Here is a 22,216-nt window from a genome sequence, read left to right on the forward strand (position 1 = left end):
AGTTGCCAATTAATTGCTGACAAGATTGGTTTGTGTGCGGATCATAATTGTTGAGATATGGTTTCCCTTTGGGCATTTGGTGCAACTACATTGCACATGCATGGTTCCATTTAAGTGGACAAGAAGTAATAACAGTTAGTGTGTTTTAGTTCATCTAGTGTGCTATTACAGCGATATAATTAAACACGCACATTGCACACACTAATTTATACAACATACACAGAGAGAGTATTAATGCATGCTTAGTAGAGAGCGATGAATAAATAAGAACTTTAGCATGATTTGGTCTTTGAACAATTAAACCTAGTTACGTCCATACAATGTATTGTGTGTGCAGGAATTCACTGTATAATGAAAGCAGCACTCTTGAGTCGTCGTTAACTAACTATTTGAGCAATTAATGTAACAATTTTACAAGAGAAACAATGAAAAATGATTTTTGACTTATTTAACGCCTAGAAGGAGAGACATAAAGATTAAAAATTTAGATATAGTATACGATATGATGTAATATAAAGAAAAATAGAGAAAAAGGGTTAATATTGTGATAAGTAATATAATTTAATAAGAAGAAAAATTAAAAGTGTTAATAAAGTGTTTCAAGTTGATAGCTGTCTAGATATCATTACTATTTAGACAAGTGAGATTTCCTTAAATAATTGTTCAGAAAGAATTATTTATTGAAGAATTAAAATAAAAAACAAAGGTCTATTTAAAAATATATTTTTATCAATAAAAATCATGTATAGGATCAATGAATTTAGACACAATACTTTAATACCCTTTGATTATTTTGTTCGCATTTATAAATATCATCACAACTTTTTGGTTCTCTTTTGCATGATATCTGACTAGCTAACTGTTATCACTTGCTGTCACATTACCCCATGTTAGGGTTTTTCTTTTTGTAAAACTCGAGACATAATTAACAAAAAAGACTTTTTATACAGATAGCAATAGGATTTAAGGATTTACAAATATATACGTTAGGCAAAGCGCTCGGAGACCAAAAGAAAAACCACTACCGAATTGGGTTGTTAGGTATACGTAAAAAGTTAAATAGCAATCTAGATAGTAATTATGCGATTAGTTGATGTACCCAGATCCAAGAAAAAGATAAACAATCTGAACTTCTTCACCTTTTATGCTATAAAAGATCCTACTAGTAGTAGCTAGCACGGTAAGTAAAAGAAGCTAATTAAAGAACTCATAATTAAAGAGAACTAGTTCAGAAAACGGAGGCATGCATGCAGGAATATTTGAAAGGGTGCCAAATTTATCGTTTCTAATAGGTATAAGTCTTGATGTTTGACAAGATGAGCACCATTTTTTGGGCGGTAACGGGTAAACATTGAATCATACACAGAAGTTCTAGAGTCATCAAATATTAAAAGGAGCTAATTAACGGACTAATTAAAGGGGCATTCTAATTCGGCGGTCATGGAGTTTGAAAGTACTTTTATCACACGCCTAATTATTTTATTTTTTTTCAAGAGAATGAATTTGTCACAATTTAACGATATTCTGTTTGGATAGAAATTATAAGTATTTTTGACATTTTTTTTATAAGAAATATAAATCACTTTTTAATAGATAAATTCTTAAAAGTACTTTTAGTCTTAAATCCAAACAAATTAGTAATCATAAGGGTAAGAATAATGCATGCTTGACTAGCCATGCAGCTTAAAATAAGCACGACATGCTTCGGTTATACTTATGTATCAAAAGCTGGACCGCTCCACTAGTCACCGCCCACGTTCTATAATAATGGGTTCAGTGGTGTAAAACCACCTATCCCTGTCCTAGAATGATCCAATAGTAAGGAATGTGTTTTTGGATAAATCTGGATATCTCTGTCGCAGTCCAAAACTAATTTCTATAATACATTTAAAAGATTGATTCATATCTTAATAAATATTTTTTTAATGTATAAATGTAAAATCAAACTATTAATAATATATTTAAAAGATAAGATTATCTATCAATTATCTTATATCATATTCATAATAAGAAATGTGTTTGTGCATAGGACGTGCACGGAACAAAAGGAGAAAATGTATACACTAATTAGCATATATATGCCACGTAAATGGGAGCTAGGGATGGGAGAGAGGGCAGGGTGTACACATATATATACGAATTACAAGCTGGGTGTAGTAGCTTTTGTGGACAAGGTGCGTGCTCCAATGGGAGGTTTGAGCAGTTCTGAGATTTTGGATCTATATAAAAAATATCTTGGTGCCAACATGTGACAAAAGGGAATTTTTTTGCTTACGATACAATCTAATTTTATTAGACTTGTTTTCTGATGTGGCCCGAAGGCCCCAAAACCCTAATCATGTTAGTTTCGAAGGCCCTACTTCTGATAGCTTACTGAAATGACCTCATACTAACATTAATGTGCAAAGCCGAATTCTCCGAAAGTCCCGGCTGCTTGCCCGACCCCCCTCTCCTCTCTCAATATACACAAAAGAAAAGAAAAGAAAAATATCTCAATGAAAAGTTTATAATATTCACACACTATATGTTTAACCAATTAATCTAAATTTCCTTGTGAGTGAATCACTCATTTGAGATCTTCGTCTCTCTTTTTTATACGTACAACTTTACAAATACTCTTCATTTGCTGGCAATTCTATTGTAATAATTCTTTATTTTAGAAATGATATTGTTAATAGAATCAAGTAGTTATTTTTCTGACTAATAAAGAAAAATAAATAAATCTAATTAAATTTATTTATATTTAAGATTTTCATATATATATATAATGACTTTTTTTTTGTTTATATATGATTTCAGAAAAATTCCTCAGTTTTAGAAGGTTAAATTAAGGCGTGATAAGTAAAGATAAGTTGAGAGTTAATCTTAAATCATGTTTGCAATATAAACTTTATCAAATCTAAGACACTATTAAACTTTTTACTTAAAAGGAAGACCTTGATAAGCATAATTAATATTGTTACACATAATTGAAGTAGAGCATTTGAAAAGTTGTTAGAAAAGATGATCAACACAATACAACTTTTTCTTTATCTATGAAATTTTATGAACTTATTATACACTCAATAAAATGTTTTAATACAATGATTAGATTAATAAAATTTACAAATCCATAATTTACTAAGGAAAGGAAGTTTGGCAATGTTTGCTTCTCAAATAATTGAATTTCAATAAAATGTTTTAATACAATGATTAGATTAATAAAATTTACAAATCCATAATTTACTAAGGAAAGGAAGTTTGGCAATATTTGCTTCTCAAATAATTGAATTATCACCATATTTTTATTAAAAAATAAACTTAGTGATGAAATATAATATAGTGACTATAGAATTAACAAAGAAAATTAGAAATGCTGAAAAACCAAAAACATTATTAATCATACATAACAAGAAAGCCAAACGTGTTATTTCCAAAAACAAACAATGGATTGTATCAGCATCGAAATACGTCAACTATGAATCCAGTGGAGCTATAATACTACTAGTCTGACTCACATGCACCATTAATAGCTTCTTTTTAAACGTGGAGATGAAATTTCTGGTAAAGTGGTAATATACACAACATATATGCATTTCTTATAGGGTAGAGAAGGTGCCAATGCGTCTACATATTTGAGAAAATGACACAATAGGACTAGTAAAGAAGAAAGCTAGTTTCGGGTATGAGTTGATTAAGGTGTGCTGTCTATGGTGAAGTAGCTGAAAACTGCTCCACTGGTGAGGCAGTATTTTTTTACCTGCTATATTAGGTTGGTTACCGGGAATAAAAAAAAAGTTAAAATATAATTAATTAAAATAATATTTAAATAATGATGAATAAGATAATAATTTGCAAAAGTTCGGTGTTTTTTTCTCATCGGTTTTTCTTTTGGTGTTTTTTTTATTATTGAATTTGATTCAAAAAAGTGAGTCCTGCTTTGATTTTGTATAAGAGATGCATCGTACGTCTCCTTTTTGATGAACAAGTCTACATTTTAAATAAAAGGTGTTGTTTAAATTTTTTTTTTCTTCCGGTAAGTAATCTGTTATTACAGGTAATTTTGACTTCCTCACCGGTGGTGCACTTACTAAGAGACTTCACCGTAGCCATCACCGTTGATTAACACATATAACGCACGGTTTAAATAAGGTCTTTATGCTTTTACTCTTGCTGTACTAGTCGCATATTCTAGACGATTTTTATATACATATCTATCTATCAATACTCTTATGCATATATATTTTTTTATTTTTATATTAATCTTTTCAATCAAACATTTCAATTTATAACTCATTCATTTTATGTTTATCCGCATTTTTTTCACTCAAATGAATTAATTTTTCTTAAGTTTTTTATTTCCATGAAACAAGAGTTAATAATTAACTTATGTATATAATCCCATGTAATTTTTTAATTAATGATCCTCATCACTTACCCAATTCAAGTAGCTTATTTTTCTTAAGGAATTGATTTAGGAGAGAATGGTTAAAACATTTAGCAATCCTGTTTCTAAATCCTGTCCCCTTTTATATTTCTTAACTAAAAAGCAATAAATGGTTAAAACGTGTGTTGATTCGTGTAAATTTGTGCTGAAATTTTGTAACATTTAGCTATTATGTAATATTGTTGTCAAACTGTCACTTTTTAACTGGAGTAACATAAAATGGAAGAGGAAAGAGGGACGTGTGATTTGATTCTGAGTTCAAGTGCCACTTGCTAATTATGGTGACGTAATCTCCATAAGGCCATCTCCTATGACAAAAATGGTGTATAATTCATGTGTAAATGGTCATGACGAAATTTCATAAATTTTTAAATTGTCTTATATATATTACTCACATGATAAAATCATGTTATAATAGCATTATATCTAATTATTTTAAACATCTCTTCAATACTTCTTATTTTTTCTTTATCTCTTTCATCTAATTATCATAAATTTTATCATACTTATATTTTTATCTTTTTTTCTCTCTAAGTATCAAATTAAATATTAGATGTTGATGTAAAAAATTTCTGTAACTTTTAAAGAATCCAAACTAACGAGCACACATATATATACTTACCCCACCACCTCCAAACATTATATAAAGGTCTCTCCTCATACCCCTCATTCTCACACCCCCAATTTTCTTGTTCCCTCCCTTCTCTTCCTGGTCCCCTCTCACTTTGTACTTGAGGAGTGTTTTGGGGAGAAAAAAAGACACCCCACTATTTCATTAATTTTTGTTTTTTTATCATATTTTTTTAGAATATTTAAAATGTGAGTTTAAGTTTAATTCAATTTCAAAAGTTAAGTGTGATTTGAATTTGTTTCAATAATATTATCTCACACCACACGGAAACAAGAAAGGGAAAAATAAAACGTTTAAGATGGTTGCTGAGGGGAAATCCCAAAAGCCATACCCAACAGCTGCTGAGGTACGAGCAAACGAGACCTCACACATCCTTTCAGAACCTTCCATGTTTCTCACTCTTAATTTCACTTCTTCATCTCACTTAGACTGTTGTCTATTTTTTTTATTAGCAACATATACTACTTCCGGTCTTATTTATAAAAAATAAGTTTTAATGTAGTTTATAAATATATTATAACTTATTTCTTATAAATAGGATCCTAGATAATATTATAGTCTATAGTATAATATAAGCTCATTTATTCATACAATAACATTAACTAGTTTCATTGTGTTTAATTTGTTGCTATAGGTAGTGGAAGAGCTAAAGAGAATGGGGGACATAGGAGTTCCAATAGCAGCCATGAGCCTTGCGGGATACATCAAAAACATGGTCTTAGTTGTGTGCATGGGAAGGTTGGGAAGCCTTGAGCTAGCAGGTGGTGCTTTGGCCATAGGCTTCACCAACATAACAGGTTTCTCAGTTCTCTCAGGTTTAGCCATGGGAATGGAACCTCTTTGCACACAAGCCTTCGGTTCAAGAAACTTCTCTTTGGTCTCTCTCACTTTACAAAGGACAATTCTCATGTTATTGGCAGCTTCACTACCCATTTCTCTCTTGTGGCTAAAGCTCGAGCCTCTCATGTTATGGCTTCACCAAAACCCTGAAATAACCAAAGTGGCAAGTGTCTATTGCTTCTTCTCAATCCCTGACCTAATTGCAAATAGCTTCCTTCACCCAATTCGAATCTATTTACGTAGCAAAGGGACAACTTGGCCTCTATTGTGGTGCACTTTGCTTTCCATTCTCATACACATCCCCATTGTGGCTTTTTTTACCTTCAAACTTCATCTTGGTGTGCCCGGGATTGCTATGTCAGCTTTTGTTGCCAACTTCAACACCCTTTTTTTCCTCCTATCATACATGCTCTACATGCGTGTCTCAAAGGGATCACTTTCCATGCCTTTACTATTATCGTCAACCTGCCAACTGCCATCACCATCACCACAACAACAACAACAACAACATCATCATCAAGACCAAACCTCATTAAAAACAACAACGCTAGGAAAAGAGTGGGGCATGCTAATTAGGTTTTCCATTCAGAGTTGCTTAGGAGTGTGCTTGGAGTGGTGGTGGTACGAGTTCATGACGATTCTCGCAGGCTACCTGTATAACCCACGTGTTGCTTTAGCAACTGCTGGCATAGTGATACAAACAACATCTCTCATGTACACTTTACCAACGGCACTAAGTGCTTCAGTGTCAACTAGGGTTGGGAATGAGCTTGGGGCAGGTCAACCCGAGAGGGCAAAATTGTCAACAATTGTGGCAATAGGACTGTCACTTGCAAGTTCAATATTAGGGTTGTTGTGGACCACAATAGGGAGGGAGAGATGGGGGAGGGTGTTCACAAGTGATAGTGAGGTGTTGGAACTAACAATGAGTGTGTTGCCCATAATTGGGGTTTGTGAGTTAGCAAATTGCCCTCAAACCACAAGCTGTGGAATCCTTAGAGGGAGTGCTAGGCCTGGTGTTGGGGCAGGGATAAATTTTTACTCATTTTACCTTGTGGGGGCACCAGTGGCAATAGTGATAGCATTTGTTTGGAAACTAGGGTTGGTGGGGCTTTGCTATGGCTTGTTGGCAGCACAGATAGCATGTGTGGTCTCTATTCTAGTTGTGGTATACAACACAGATTGGGAAAGGGAGTCTATGAAGGCAAAAAGCTTGGTGGGAATATTTAAGAGTTCATGTGATCATGATCATCATTATGGAGACCAAACAGTGAAATGTGAAGAAGGTCTCTTGTCTTTCTCAATGAGAAAGAATAGCGACCAAAAAAAGTGATGATAATGCTGCACATACATATACCGAAAATCGTGGCACTAGTGGAAGAGAAAAACTATAAGGATCTCATGACTACACTTGATTAATTATTTTTATTTGTGATTATGCTTTTTGTATATGCTTTTGCATAACTCATATTTTTTCTTGTAGTTTTTTTCCCTTGCTGATGAATATTACATGCAAGGTTTGGTGTACTCTACCTAGCTATAGTTGGTAACGTTGTCTACAAATTGTGTAATATATAGTAGGGTTGTCTGATTACTGATGATTGTATTAGATATATATAATTCATGCAACTGAATTTTTCTTCCAATCGTATTTCTATTAGTAAACATTATGATTAATTTGTATTTTAACCACAAGTTACTACTGGCGTATAAAATGAAAGCACTCTGTGCACGTTTTATATATCATAAATTTGTCACCGGTAAATAAAAAATTAACTATAGCTGCGATTGTTACAATGGTGTTATTTTTTTTAGAGGAGTTACAATGGTGTTATATTTACCACAAATTAATTTCTTATTCTAAAATATGATTCATATAAAATCATCAGAGAAATTGAATTAGCTATAACAATCAATTATATATAAGTAATTATTTTATCTACATCATTATTTTGTGTCGCAATGATTACAAACATATTATCATTATAAATTCTTGAGCTCAAACATGCATTAAATACGTCACTCATGTAAAATATGTTGAGCTCAAGTGTGTTGGAATCAATAAAAGAAAAGGCAATTAATTAAATATTATAAAATTAAAGAATTTTTTTTATAGTTGAAAGTCTACATATATCTTAAAAATAAGATACCATAATTGTTGAATATGCATATAAGCATTACGAAATTTTAAATTTGGACCTTGTTGAAAACGAGTAGGATATACATGGCTTGTTGGGGGCGGGATAGCCTATTTTGTATATATATGAAGGTTTAAGCATGTGCTTGCATGTGTTATAGCTAGGACGAAGTATGCATGTGCAGAGACGCAAGTCAAGAGAAATAATATTATGGTACTTTCGTTTATGAACAAACGAAAAATCATTGTCCTATGTCATTTATGTTTCCTTTTGTTTTCTGAAGACCTACCTATGCCACAACCAATGGGTAGTCAAGGATGTGAGAAATTGTGGGTTTATAATATCCACAAAAAAGTTCCCAGTATAAATTTCTATACGTTATGTGACAAAATTTATCGGAGAAAAAAAAAAGGTAAGAAATATTCTTTAATGTAATGACATGTCTCCTCTTCCCCACCAATATCACTTCCATTTGAATAGACAGGACATTAGACATATGCGAACAAGTTTAGCAGAAATGTACCAATTTGTAAGCAACCGGAATATTCTCGAATAAACTACCTATCACTATATACATAGTAGTAGTTATTAATTAACTTATGGATCGCATCAATTTGTAAATGTTACTCTTTTTCTTTGTTTTGAAATAAATATATAAAGAATGGCCAAAACCAAATAAAGAAAGCACTTGAAGGATAATTAATTTATAATTCAGCTACTAATATAACCCCACTCTTGGGACAGCCGAAAGCTGGGACAACTTTTTGTTACTTGTCAAGGGGAACCTAACTGGCTAATTAACTGCCACCTATTTTATGTCCCACCCAAAATTAAAATAAAAATTTACTGGGATCGATAAGCACTTTCCTTGATTGGTTGCTACTCAATTGATATTTGAACAGAATAATGATCATGAACGCATAAAGTTATTGGATAAGAAGGTCCAACATTACTGCTTAGAAGAAAAGTCCAACAAAATAAGAACGGAGAAGGGTTTGTGCATAGTGTAAACAACATATTGAATACTTGTAGAGAGGTTCTTTATTATCTATAATTATGTGGTGACGGCGTAAGGGTGAGCAAGAGATGGGTTGGGACAAGATTTTCTTTGTATCTATCTTATCCGAAAGTTTGATTAATTATTTGACCTTTTAACAAATGAATATTAATATTATGTATAGTTAAATTATTGAATCAAAAATATAAATATAAATTAAAATACATTTTAAAATAAATAACATTATTATAAATAATATTTTTATCGATAAATGAATTGTATATATATCATTATAAATATAACCATGTTAAACAGAATGTTATCTATTAACTAATTCTTTTATTATTGATACATATTTATTTAAATATATATATATATATATATATATATATATATATATATATATATTTCATAAAAATATAGGACACTAAATTGGGTTAAAATGACCCAAAACATAACTTAAATCCGTTCTAAACAAATATATTGATCTAATTTTAAAACTCAAATCTGTATAAATCAATTTTGAAATAGGCCAAGTTAATCGCAATGTATGAGCATTAAAGGACACTATGTAATCTGTAGTAGCAAAGTAGTCATTTTAACATGCATGAGGCATCAAGTATACATAAATGCCTCATAAAAGCAAACCTTACAAAACCAAATTAGTGCAATCTGATTGGTACGAATTTAACTCTAGACTTAGCATTGTTAACAGTCCCTTATCCCGATAATACCAGACTCTACTCCAAATGCAATAAACAGCTTATCGGATCAAGCTTCCACACATAGAGAGAATAATTGAAATCTTTGAATCTTGCTTTGCACCATGACCATGAAGTGTAAACAATATCATCAAAAATAGTCTGCTGCTCCATGACCACGTAGTTAGGTCTCTTATGTCGTCACTACTTTGATCACATGCTCTATCAACTTGTTTTAATGATAGTTGAGAGAGTAAGAGTGTGATGAAGTAGAGAAAGACTTTTACTATTGATTTGCATTTTTAGGTGATTTGTTGCAAAACAAATATCAATAATATTATGGATTCGTTTGAAAAAACAAATTATGTGTTGTAATTTCATGTAATATTATATTGTTATTTGCTCATTTTTCTTTAAATAGGCTTGAGAGCAGATATTATATGACTTACGATCAAATTGTGAATATAATCATCTCCTCTCCATTTTTTATTATTAATTTGCTAGTTGTTATGTGTGCTTTTTCAAGCATCAATTCTCGAGAAAAAAAAAAAAGGACTCAAAAGCATAGGGGTTTTGTAGAGAAAGATTATACAAATTCATAGGAAACAATTTTGTGTATTATTGTTTAGTATAGAGGGAGAATTTTGAAAAAAGACAAGATAGGTAAGGTATGAATGAGCTACAAATTTTGGAGCTCAAATTCCAATCTAGTGATTATTGGAATCGGATTATAATCAACGAAGTTTGGCTAAAGGACAGATAGAACATGTATATGAATTCAAATAAGAGGGGAGAGAAAATTGTACTATATTACTTAAAATCTTTAGTACATGATCTGAAATATGGCCGAATCTAGCATGCCATATATTGCTATGTTGAAAACTAACAATTAAAACTACTAGTTAATTAGTTTTAATTATAGAAGGCTCTGGGAGAATGAGAGAGTTTGAGGACTCTACAGGAGTTTTTTATGTCATTTTTTGCTTTGCCATCCTCTCTTTATGCTTTTTAGTATATTTTCCATAATCTTAACGTTACACTAAATATTTTTGTTAAAAATAGTATAATATACATTGAGTTTAATAAATTTTCTGGTGAAATTGAATTAAAAAGCATGTTGGAGAGTCTACTTTTTTACTTTTTGTCTACTTCACTCTCCCCAGACTTATAATTACAATTGCATTTCGATTGCTTTCAAACGGAAGAAAGTTTACAAGTGAAAGGGATATTTTTTTTGCGGGGAAATGTACTAACAAAATGGCCTTAAGAATAAGGAAATAAAGAACTAGATTGAGGTTGTTGCTTCATGCACTCTTTTTGAAATATTTTTTAATTTTTTAGATTGGTCATTTTAGAAGACAAAAAAATGTGTATTTTAAAATGTAATTTTACATTATGAATTCATCGTTTTGGAAGATAAAAAGGGAGTGCAAGAAGCAATCGAGATGTGCAAGAAACAATAACCCTAGTTTGATTGCTTAGCCCATGAAGGGGACCGTTGAAAAGCTTCATACGATCGATACTAGAGGCATCAACTTCGGTCATATGGTCCAATTTTACGAATCAAGAGAAAGGGGTTTATTTCTCAGAACTGAAGAAATTAGAGTCGTTAAACTACTATTTTAGTAATTGAGATATGTTGACAATTACTCTAATCTATTTTATTTTGGATATATCTTCTTCTATTAATTAAAATTTATAAAAAAAAATCATAAAATTTTATTTATAATTTTTATAACTTTTAACTAGTAATTAAAAAGAATGTATTTAAAATAGTACTTTGTTAGAAAATACTTGCTATACTACTCTCACTTTTCTTAATTATTAATTGAACATTCCCCGCAGATGAAGCAGTTGCCCAATTTATTGCACAATCAATATTGGCTACCAAATTTATTGCAGCAGCTGTCCGATTATAATATAAACGTGTAATATTGTTCCCACCAAGTTTGAGTCCATGGTGTTGTAGTTAGGGGTGAGAATAAGTTAGGTCAGTCTATAGAGATATGTAACCTGATCTACATAAAGGTTGGATGAGTCTATTTAATAAAAATGTTAGGTTCGAGTTTTTTTAAAAGAGTCTATTAAATTAAATAGATCAGACTTAGGCATATTAAAAAGCCTTATAAGTCTGATAAGCCGACTTTAGACTTATATATATATATATATATATATATATATATATATATATATATATATATTCTTTTTTGGGTACCAACATATATGTGTCATTCTTTTTATTAGTTTGAAAAGATTCAGTTCATTCCCTTTGTATTTCTCATTTATTTTTATTGACTTATTTTCTTATTCCTTCTAATGTTTTCTTTTCCTACTACGTTTCTCTTTCAGTTGAAGTAAAATAGAGAACATAACTAACAAAAATTGCACAGCAAACAAAAATCGTATCATTTTCACTTCAAACTTTGATAGAGGTAAAACTTCGAAACCTTGTCATTTTTTTCTTTCATCTTCTATGTTGTGTCATGTTTATTTCATATATTTTACTATGTTTAGCAGATGTCTTCTACCTTGGAAATTAGTGAACCAATAGCATCCATTCATACAAATGATAATGAGGTAAATATACAAGTTCTTGCATATTCAACTCAAGTAGAAGCTAGCAATCAAGAAAATGAACATGAAGAATCAATTGTCGAGAGAAGGACGAAAAAAGATTCAGTTGTTTGGAATGTTTTGATGAAATGGAAATCTCCGTGGGTGAAAGCTGTTTGGCAAAAGTAAATTTGCTACTGGCGAAACTGGGTCAAGTACTACCCATTTGAAAAGACATTCCAAAAGTTGCATTGAGAAGAAGGCTAAAACAACTGCTGAAAGTAGACAATCCACCATTCCATTCCCGCCTTCAAATTCAAATAACCCTTTTATGATTCCCGGTGTTAGATACTCTAATGAAAAGATGAGAGAAATAATTGCAACTGTTATCATGGTTCATGAATATCCTTTTAGTGTTGTTGAGGATTCTATTTAGAGGTGGGCCTTCCAATATGCAAACCCTGGTTTTCATAAGATTACAATGACTCATGCATAAGATTAGAATGACTCATGCCTTATGCACCAGTTCTGTTCAAATGGAATGAAGATGTAAGTTTTATTCTTTGTTTATAATAATTAATATGTTGGTTTTATAGACTTGAATGATGCTACCTCAAGTATGAGGTTCTTGTTTGTTTTGGATTATTTTATATCATTTCAGTTTATATTATTAATATATTTGTAGGACTACCAACTAAATTAATGTTAGATTAAAAATTAAGCCAAATTATATATTAAAGTCTTGTTTAGCCTATTATAGAAAGTGTGTTATTTTTTTTTTTGTAAAAACAACTATCAAAGAAATATTAAAGGTTTAATGTGAAGAAAGTTTTTAAAAAGACTATCAGGTCAGGCTAAGCTTTTAAAAAGGCTAGACCTAAAACCAAAATAAAAGTCTTTGATAGGTTATAGGTGAGACTCATGCCTACAAAATTTATCATAGACTAGGCTCAAATCTTTTTAAGCCTTGTCTGGACTATTCCCACCCTTAATATAATTAATTAGAATAAAATTTAGAGTACATAAATTTAATAATAAAAAGTTATAACAAATATGCGTATAATAAATTTTTAAGAATTAAAATTTAAAGTTTAAAAGAAAATAAAGAATGACACTATCAATATTAAGGAAAGGTAAACTAAGTGATTAAACCATTCTAAAGTGAATATATTTGATTAGTATTTTGTCTTATACAAATGTAATACGTAGGAAAAATATTTATTTTAAATAAATAAATACTTTTAATATATGTGTTATATTATAATTGAATTTTTTATTCAAAAATAAAAATTATATTTTAAATTTATAATAGACAGTTTATATAGTGATAAAAGATTATTTTAAAAAAAGATTGAAATTCAATTAAGAAACAAAGATTAAAAGGATAAATTGAAGAGATAAACAGTTAAGAAAATTAAGTATATAGAAAAGCATGAAAAGAGAATGGATTGACAGTTGAGATGGTTGATTATTTTTGTAGATAATTGTAAAATCAAATTAAAATTAAGAAGTATATTTAATTGAAAGGAATAACAAATATAAAATAAAATAAAATGTTGAATACACGAGATTAAGAAGAAGAAAAATAAAGTGGTGTTGACGCGTGAGCGAGAAAGGGAGAAAGAAGAGGAATGATGCGAAGGGTGCAAAGATGGCGATGCGTTTGGAACTGTATTGATCGCCCGAGTCAGCAGCTGCGTCTATTGCACGAGGGCCCTGACACCGTAGAAGAGCTTCTGGAGAGGCATCTCGTTAAAAACAAAAACGAAAACCAGTTGGAGAATCAGAGGCAACTCACCAGCACTCGCCGCGAAGCGCTCTGTCTCTACCGTGACATTCTTCGGGCCACCCGCCTCTTTATCTGGCCCGATTCCAGGGGCATCCTCTGGCGCGACATACTTAGAGAGAACGCCCGAACCGAATTCGAACAGTCCCGTTTCGAATCCGACCCTGAAATCGTGACCCGATTGCTTATTGGGGGCCGCCAAGCCCTCCACTCCGCTATTGATAAGCTCGCCGAGAAGCACAAACAACGCTGATTTCATTTTGTTGTCCGCTGTTAGGTAATGTAATGCAATTGAATTTGTCTGTAGAAAGAATCAAATATGGTTTGCCTTCTAAGTTACAGTTACTGGTAATGTTGTATGCTATTGAATTTGTTTGTCTTTATTCAAACAAGTATGAGGTCATGTTTTGCTCCTTAGAGTGTGGCCCTAATATAATATTGATTATTTACAAAATTTGCCTTATTTTCAAATGCCTTTGAAAATGGCTTTCAACTTCTTAGAACGATTCATTTAGCTGATAATTCGATGAAATGCCTGAGTAATTGACATTTATTTAGTAACGATGGGAATAGGAACAGGGACTTGTTTAGGAATAGGAAGAGGGACTGCTTTGAACCTGGAAACTTTATTTAAATGGATTGCTTATCATGTTTCCAACCAATCCTTTTCTGGCCTAGTTTATGTAGCTGCTAAATAAATAACAAAAACTTGAAAAGAAAAGTAAAAAGGTCAAAAAGTCTCAGAACATGAGGAAACGAATCAACTTTCATGCTAGCATAAGTGGGTATTGGAATTACAGGTTCCTCGTAGTTTTGCATTGTCTATACATCTTATAGACAAAAAGCTATACAAGGTTTTTGCGTTTCAAGTGGCATAAAATTTTACATAAAGTGCACAGGTTGATCAATTCAAGAGTGATTCGATCTCTGGCAGCAAGCAAAAAGTATACAAGGTAACAAAAAATTGATGGCGATGAGCTGAACTTCTTGTTGTCATTGTTATTTGGCATTCATTCTTCATCATGGTCATAAACTCCTGATAATCAATTTTCCCATCCTGCACAATGAAACCCAACTCTACTGTAAGTTACAAATCACATGGAGAGCAGAACTACGGGAGCATGACTATATTATAACACACTGTGTCAGAGTCAATATCGTTGAAGACTTCATCTATAGCAGCTTCATCTCCCCCATCTGGTGTTCAGTTATTGCTTCTCTAAGTTCATCTCTTGTTATGTAACTATCCCAAATGGAAAGAGCATTTCAGTTAAGCAAGAATGCAATAAGATTCACAACTAAAAAACAGATGAAAATCTAGTTTTATATGTATGGAACAGACCAATTTTGGCTTCCTTTGAAATTCGGTATAACTTGTCAACAAGTGATCCTGATTTTTATGTTTCTAAACTCATTACTTGACCTAACTGTATGTATTACGATTAAGCAGTATATATAGAGGATCGATCTAAGGAACTGAAGAGTAATCCATTGTTATCCTTGTCAAAGTATTGAAAAGCCTTGAACAAACTCTCTTCCTTCTCCACTTTATGCCGATCCATAGTGGCAGCAATGAATTCAAAGTAGTCAATAGTCTTACTCTGGTCAATATCAGCCTGAAAACACACGTGAAGAAGGAAAAGTATGTCCTATAATTTAATTTAATCTAGCTTAATAAAGAGAGAAAGGGATTGGATATTTATTTTCTGATTCGGTGAGACTGAACTTACAGCATCCATTAGCTGCTTCATTTCAGATTAAACAATCCAGATTGGAGTTCTTCAAATGTGATTGTGCCACTGCCATCAGTATCCATATTGTTGAACATTTGTATCAGGCCCTTTGTTTCTTTCTCTGAAATATTTTCTGTTATTACCTTCCATGTTAAGAAAAAATTAGACATTCAATTAGTCAAAGTATATTTTGTTATCCGCCTCCTTATATTTGTCTTACCAAGCAAGTGTAACACGATTTTTATCCCAAAATTTCCGCCTACTCAACCAAAACTAATTAGACTAGTTTAGTTTACATTTTGCGTGGACACATCAGATTCCATTTTTATGCACAGATAAAATTTTGACGGACCTTCAGAGCAAGCTTCTTCATCTGGTTCATTGCTCTAAACCGTTTCATCCTAATTAAAACAGCACTGTCTGGAAGCTTGTCTGATGCTTCACCACCTTCCTTCAACCAAGGGTGTTCTGGTTCAAACGAAAAATGAGGAACGGGGTGATGACAGACAGCATCAATCACTGGTTAAACTATCAGAATGCAAATGGGTGAAAATGCGACAACAATACAACATATTTACCGAGGGCATCAGCAGCTGTAATGCGTTCCTTAGGGTCGCAAGTCAGCATTTTTCTAACCAAATCTTTTGCAGCTTCTGAAATAGAAGGCCATGGCTCGCTATCCATATCTAACTTTCCTCCCAAAATAGCATCAAATATGCCTTTCTCAGTCTGAATTTGATCGATACATAATTAATCAATAAAAATAGATATGTCTATCACGAGCTGAAAAATAGAGTAACATGTAAGGGAGTAAGTAACATGTAAGAGTATACATCAAATGAATTTGAGACCTTTTATGAGAAGTTTGGCATCTTACACGAAGTTACAATCCCATATACTCCTCAACATAATGGTTTGGCTGAGAGAAAAAATAGGATTGTGTTGAATGTGGCTAAGAGCATGATGAAACAGAAGAATCTGCCACACAATTTCTGGGGTGAGGCAATAACTACAACCACCTATCTGTTGAACATATGCCCTACTGAGAGACTTAAAAATAAGGTACCAGAATAATACTGGTCTGGCAGAAAACCAACTGTAAAATTGGCTCACTATGCTTCAAGCATGTACTTGATGAGAAAAGAAAAAAATTGTAAGATAAAAGTGAAGCCATGATCTTGTTGCATACCATGCCATTGGTGCCTGTAGATTGTATAATCCAGCCAAACAAAAAATTGAAATTAACAGGGATGTGGTGGTGAGTGAAAATGAGTCATGGGACAGGAAAAATCAGAGAAACTGGCATGACTCAATCATTCCTATACAACTTGATGAAGTGTAGATTGGTGATAAAGGAAATAGAGAGGAACTAAATGAGACTAAAGAGGACACCACTCCTTAAGGTGTTTAGGTTCAGAGACCAGCTAGAGAAAGGCAACCCCCATCAAGGTATGCAGACTTTGAGATGTTGCATGATAGTGAAGTAACTGCTGAAGGGGACTTGGTGCATTTTGCTTTACTAGGAGATGCAGAACCTATCAATCATGAAGACTAGGGAGTTGTTGAACTACCACCAAACAAGAAGGCAATTGATGTTAAATGGGTTTTTAAGCTCAAATTGAATTCTAATGGATCTATAACAAGACATAAGGCCAAACTAGTGGTAAGAGACTTCAAACAAAAGCCTGGTGTGGATTATACTGAGGTGTTTGCACCAGTTGCGGGGCTTGAGACAATATGGTTGGTAGTTGCTTTGGCCAGTAGGAATGGTTGGTCCATATCTCATATGGATGTTAAATCTATATTCTTAAATGGTACCTTGGATGAATTGGTTTATGTTACACAATCATCGGGTATTAAAGGCAAGGAATCAATGATGTACAAGTTAAATAAGGCTCTATATGGCCTTAAGCAAGCTCCTAGAGTTTGGAACAAAAGAATAAACTCATTTCTGATCCAAAATGAGTTCTCTAAGTGTTCAGTTGAGTATGGCATGTATGTGAGAAGCAAAGCAATATTGTTTTACTAATTTGCTAGTATGTAGATGGTTTACTAATAATAGGTAATGATGCTGAAGAAATTGAAGAATTCAAGGCATTAATGAAGACTGAATTTGAAATGATAGATTTGGGCAAATTGGCTTATTTCTTAGGAATGGAGTTTGTGACCGTCCTAAGTAGGATCATTCTGCATAAGAAGAAGTATGCAATGGAGGTCTTGAAGAGGTTCAATATGACTAACTGTAATGCTTCAATTACTCTAGCTGGAGTGGGAGTGAAATTGGATAATACAAGTAAAGATGATGAGCTTGTTGATCCAACTTTGTTCAAGCAGTTGATAGGATCACTAAGATATATGTGCAACAATAAGCCAGATATCAGTTTTATAATTGGCCTGGTGAGTAGGTTCAAGGCTGAACCAAGGAACTCACATTTCATGGTTGCCAAAAGAATACTGAGATACCTAAAGGGAACTGTAAAGTATAGTGCGTTTTCCCCAAGTGAATCAAATTAAGGAGAAGCTGAATTAGTAGGGTACTCTAATGTTAACTGGCATGGAGATAAGTCAGATTGAAAAAATACTTCTGATTACATGTTTAAGTTATTAGCAGCACCAATTTCATGGTGTTCTAAGAAGCGACTAGTAGTTTCATTATCAACATATAAAGCAGAACATATAGCAGGCTCATTTGTTGCTTGTCAGGCTATTTGGCTTGATTCATTACTAACAGAATTGAGGATCAAGTTGAAGAAGCCTATAAAATTGTTTGTAGATAATAAATTTGCAATTGACTTGGCCAAGAATCCAGTCTCCCATGAAAGGAGCAAGCATATTGAGACAAAATTTCACTTTCTAAAGGAACAAGTGAACAAAAGTGTGATCAAAGTTGTCTATTGTCCTACTGAATCACGAGTAATAGATGTGATGACTAAGGCAGCAAAGATTGAAAGATTTGAGAAGCTAAGGAAAGCTTTAGGTGTTGTAGCATTTTGAATTAAGGGGGATGATGTAGTAGACTAGTTCAAAAGCTTGCATGAGTTAGTTTGTGGTAGTTAGTATGAGAGGAAAAGATAGCTAGACAGTTAGGTAGTTATAACTAATTGAGTTTGTTGCTGTAAGCTCCCTTCATAATTGTAAATCATTCTGTCGAGATCAATGAAGTCTCATCCTCAGTTCCATTTACTTTCTCACCCTCTTAATTCCTCTCTAAACAGAAAATGTGTGTATGTGAACCACCATTGCTCCAACAATGTAAAATTAAATTAATAAGGATCATAATTGTTTCAAATTATCTAAAAATTTCTACAATTTCAGAGTGTATAAGTAGAAAGAAATTAATAAATGTATTGAAAAAATTGGGTTGAACTATAATGGAAATAAGGTAGAAGAAAAATTAGGTGTATATTAATAAGTAATAAGTAATAACAACCCAACATTCTACATTGAGTAAATTGGTTCTTACTGTTGTAGACCGTGAAAAGATTATGAGCAGTTATATTTATATAATTGTATAAAAAATAAATATTATAGAAGAATATATATATATATATATATATATATATATAATATTCTTAAAATTTATAATATGAATAATACTACATTCGTTTTATATATTATAAGAAATAAATGAAAATATTTTTTGGTTCTTAAATAAAAGAAATATATTGTTATTTTTAAATATATTAATTATTAATTTTTTCTATATCTTTATTTATTGTAAAAACTACTAATGAGATAAGTCATATTTATTGGTGGAAAAAATTATTCCTTAAAAAATGAATGATGTCATTAAATGCAACCACCACCTAAACTAGTTGATTCAATAAGTATTTTTAAAATAAAATTTAAATTTATAATTATTAATTAAAATTAACCAAATTAACTATTTTTATTGGTATTAATGAATCGAGTATTTGTTTTTTATATAGGAACCAACATAATATTACTCATGCATTATTATTAAGGTGTTGTTCGATAAAACAAAACAGAAATAAATAAAATAAAATAAAAATTAATAGAAAATATAAAAATATAAGACTCATATTAAATTTAAAAAAATTTCTTTCACTTTTCTCCTCTTTTTGCACAACCAACATTTATCCAAATTTGAAAGGAATGTGAAGGAAAGGTTCGATGACTTCTATCCTCTCTTATTTTTATTTCACCGGGAGAGATCCATGAATCCCAATCCCAATCCCAATATAGATACAAACGCTCCCTTAAAAGATAATTGATAGATAGATGTATGCATAGGCCAAAAGTGTTGCCACCACCAGAACATTCATTAACACTAGCCGACAAAACCTATAAAAGAAATTGAAGCCAAAAAAAAAAATCAGAAAAAATGAAGAAATGGAAGCTGCAAAAGAGATATACGTGGCAGTTGAATAGAAAAAGCAGTCAAATCATTGATCTTCGTTTTACTGCTCCATAGCTGTAGGGGACCCACCACAATGACCCCTCTAACTCTTTCTTCTCTTCTCTCTAGTTTCATTGTTTCTTCCTTTCTTTTTCTTTTACTTCTTGAGTGTTTAGAGACCAAAGATAAAAAAAAAGGAATAGAGTAAAACATAGAATGAAAGATGGTGGGTTTGAGTGTAGTGTTGGAAGCACAGAAAGGTAGCGTTAGCAAGAAGACTCCACAAGTGATTAACAAAACAACCATGCTTAGTAGTAGCAACATCAACAACAACAAACACTCTTCTTCTTCTTCTTCAGTGAGTGTTGTTTCTCTTTCTCAGCACTCTCCTTTTCAGGAAGCAGCAGCAAAGTTTCTAGACCAATGCTTTCTCTGCAGGAAGAGACTCTTGCCAGGGAAAGACATCTACATGTACAAGTGAGTGAAATAGTCCTTCAACATTAAACCTAGCTAGCTATTATAATATATATATATATATATATATATATATATATATATATATATATATATATATATATATATATATATATAAATGCTTTGTTTGTTCTCTCTTTTCTTTTTTTTCTGACACACTTTCTCACTGTCCCTTGAAACCCAGATCTTGTTTTAGTCTACTTATAATAAAAATGCTATGTAGCTAATAATGTTACCTATTCATTTCACTGAAGTTCTGTTCTGACAAGAAATATGTAAACTTTTTATGGTTATTCATTGATATATATTATATTAAAGGTTTGTTTTTTGGGGTCTGTTTTGGAACATGAATGTGCATATGAAGAGGGGACAGAGCGTTCTGTAGCGTGGAGTGCAGGTGCAAGCAGATTTTCATGGATGAGGAAGAGAGTGTTAATATTCAGAAAGACAAGTGTTGTTCTTTTACTTCTTCCTCAGCAACAAATTGACACGGTGGTTGTTTTGCACTTTTGCCTATACATGAATGAAGACTGAAGTGATGACCTAGCCTAGAGTAGAGAGAAAAGAAGAAAATATTACTGGTTGACCAAAAATGGTGGAATTTAATTATTTTTTTGTGTTTTGTTTTCTAGCTACGTTCTGGTTTTACTTTTACCCGTGGTTTGGTTTATGTGTTGTGTAATAACTTCAAAGTTTTTGTCCTTTTGCTTCCTAGTATGAAGCCAAAATGTCCTTTCAGCTTTTATTTTATGGGGCTCCATTCTCCAACCTCTTTGGTTGAAACCGTACGTGTGAGAATGCTTTTTTCCAATGTGTTTTTGTTTTGTAGCTAGACACGCATATGTTTAAATGGTTTATTTTTAATCAATATCCAGAGACAAGGATATAGAAAAGGGGAGTGATAAATATCAAGCTTGTTAATTATTATCATATTCTCACTTATTTTATTTTTATTCTATTTTCTATATCTTTCTTCATTTTTATTATACTATTTGTCACATTTTTTTTTCCTTTTCTATATCACTCTTGTCTGATGCAACAAAAAAGAGGAGTATCTGATGGGTGTTGATAATAATGTGTGGTTTCTTTTTATATATCAACAATGATAATACCTCAATATAAACATCATTTAGCACATTCCATTTCTCTTAATCTTCTTTCCCATGCCATGTTATAAAGTTATATCACTTATTAGTTATTAGATTACTACTCCTACTTCTTTTTGTGCATCTTTCTCGTATTATAGACTAACCATTTAATGTCCAGTACAAAAAAGTATTATTTCATTATTGCCCACAAACCGGAGACAGAAGCCTGACCCCCTTTTTTTTTGTCACGTACGGTTAGAAGGGCATTTGTGGCATGTTATTTGCTTTGTTGGAATGTTATGTCAAGCATTTTGCCACCAGTTTAGGGCATATATACGAATTGTGGCCATGGTTTCTATTTGTTATAATGGTTAAAATTTTGGAAGGGTTGTGGTAGTGGCTCTTGCAAGTCGGTGCATCAATGAGTCCCTTGGCCTTGTGGCAATGAATTGCTGTGTTGTTAACCAAAATGACAATGCACTACAACAC

At 32.1% G+C, this 22,216-nt stretch overlaps 3 protein-coding genes across 3 annotated transcripts; all 3 read left to right on the forward strand.

Annotated features, from left to right (window-relative positions):
- The first annotated feature begins 5,156 nt into the window (after positions 1-5,156).
- Positions 5,157-7,356, forward strand: LOC100787340 (protein DETOXIFICATION 55). Its single transcript, XM_003534793.4, has 2 exons — positions 5,157-5,403; positions 5,692-7,356. The coding sequence occupies exons 1-2, from the start codon at positions 5,356-5,358 to the stop codon at positions 7,228-7,230; spliced, it is 1,587 nt and encodes a 528-aa protein (XP_003534841.1). The 5' UTR covers positions 5,157-5,355; the 3' UTR covers positions 7,231-7,356.
- A 6,481-nt stretch (positions 7,357-13,837) lies between these two features.
- LOC100799479 (uncharacterized) lies at positions 13,838-14,526 on the forward strand. Its single transcript, XM_003533240.4, has one exon. The coding sequence runs from the start codon at positions 13,918-13,920 to the stop codon at positions 14,323-14,325; it is 408 nt and encodes a 135-aa protein (XP_003533288.1). The 5' UTR covers positions 13,838-13,917; the 3' UTR covers positions 14,326-14,526.
- Positions 14,527-20,103: 5,577 nt separating this feature from the next.
- On the forward strand, positions 20,104-21,389 carry LOC102670271 (FCS-Like Zinc finger 15). The gene is made up of 2 exons (XM_006586852.3): positions 20,104-20,642; positions 21,004-21,389. Exons 1-2 carry the CDS (start codon positions 20,389-20,391, stop codon positions 21,125-21,127), a joined length of 378 nt encoding a protein of 125 aa, XP_006586915.1. The 5' UTR covers positions 20,104-20,388; the 3' UTR covers positions 21,128-21,389.
- The last annotated feature ends 827 nt before the right edge of the window (positions 21,390-22,216 follow it).

Source organism: Glycine max, chromosome 9 (genome assembly GCF_000004515.6).
Source record: "Glycine max cultivar Williams 82 chromosome 9, Glycine_max_v4.0, whole genome shotgun sequence".
NCBI lineage: Eukaryota > Viridiplantae > Streptophyta > Magnoliopsida > Fabales > Fabaceae > Glycine > Glycine max.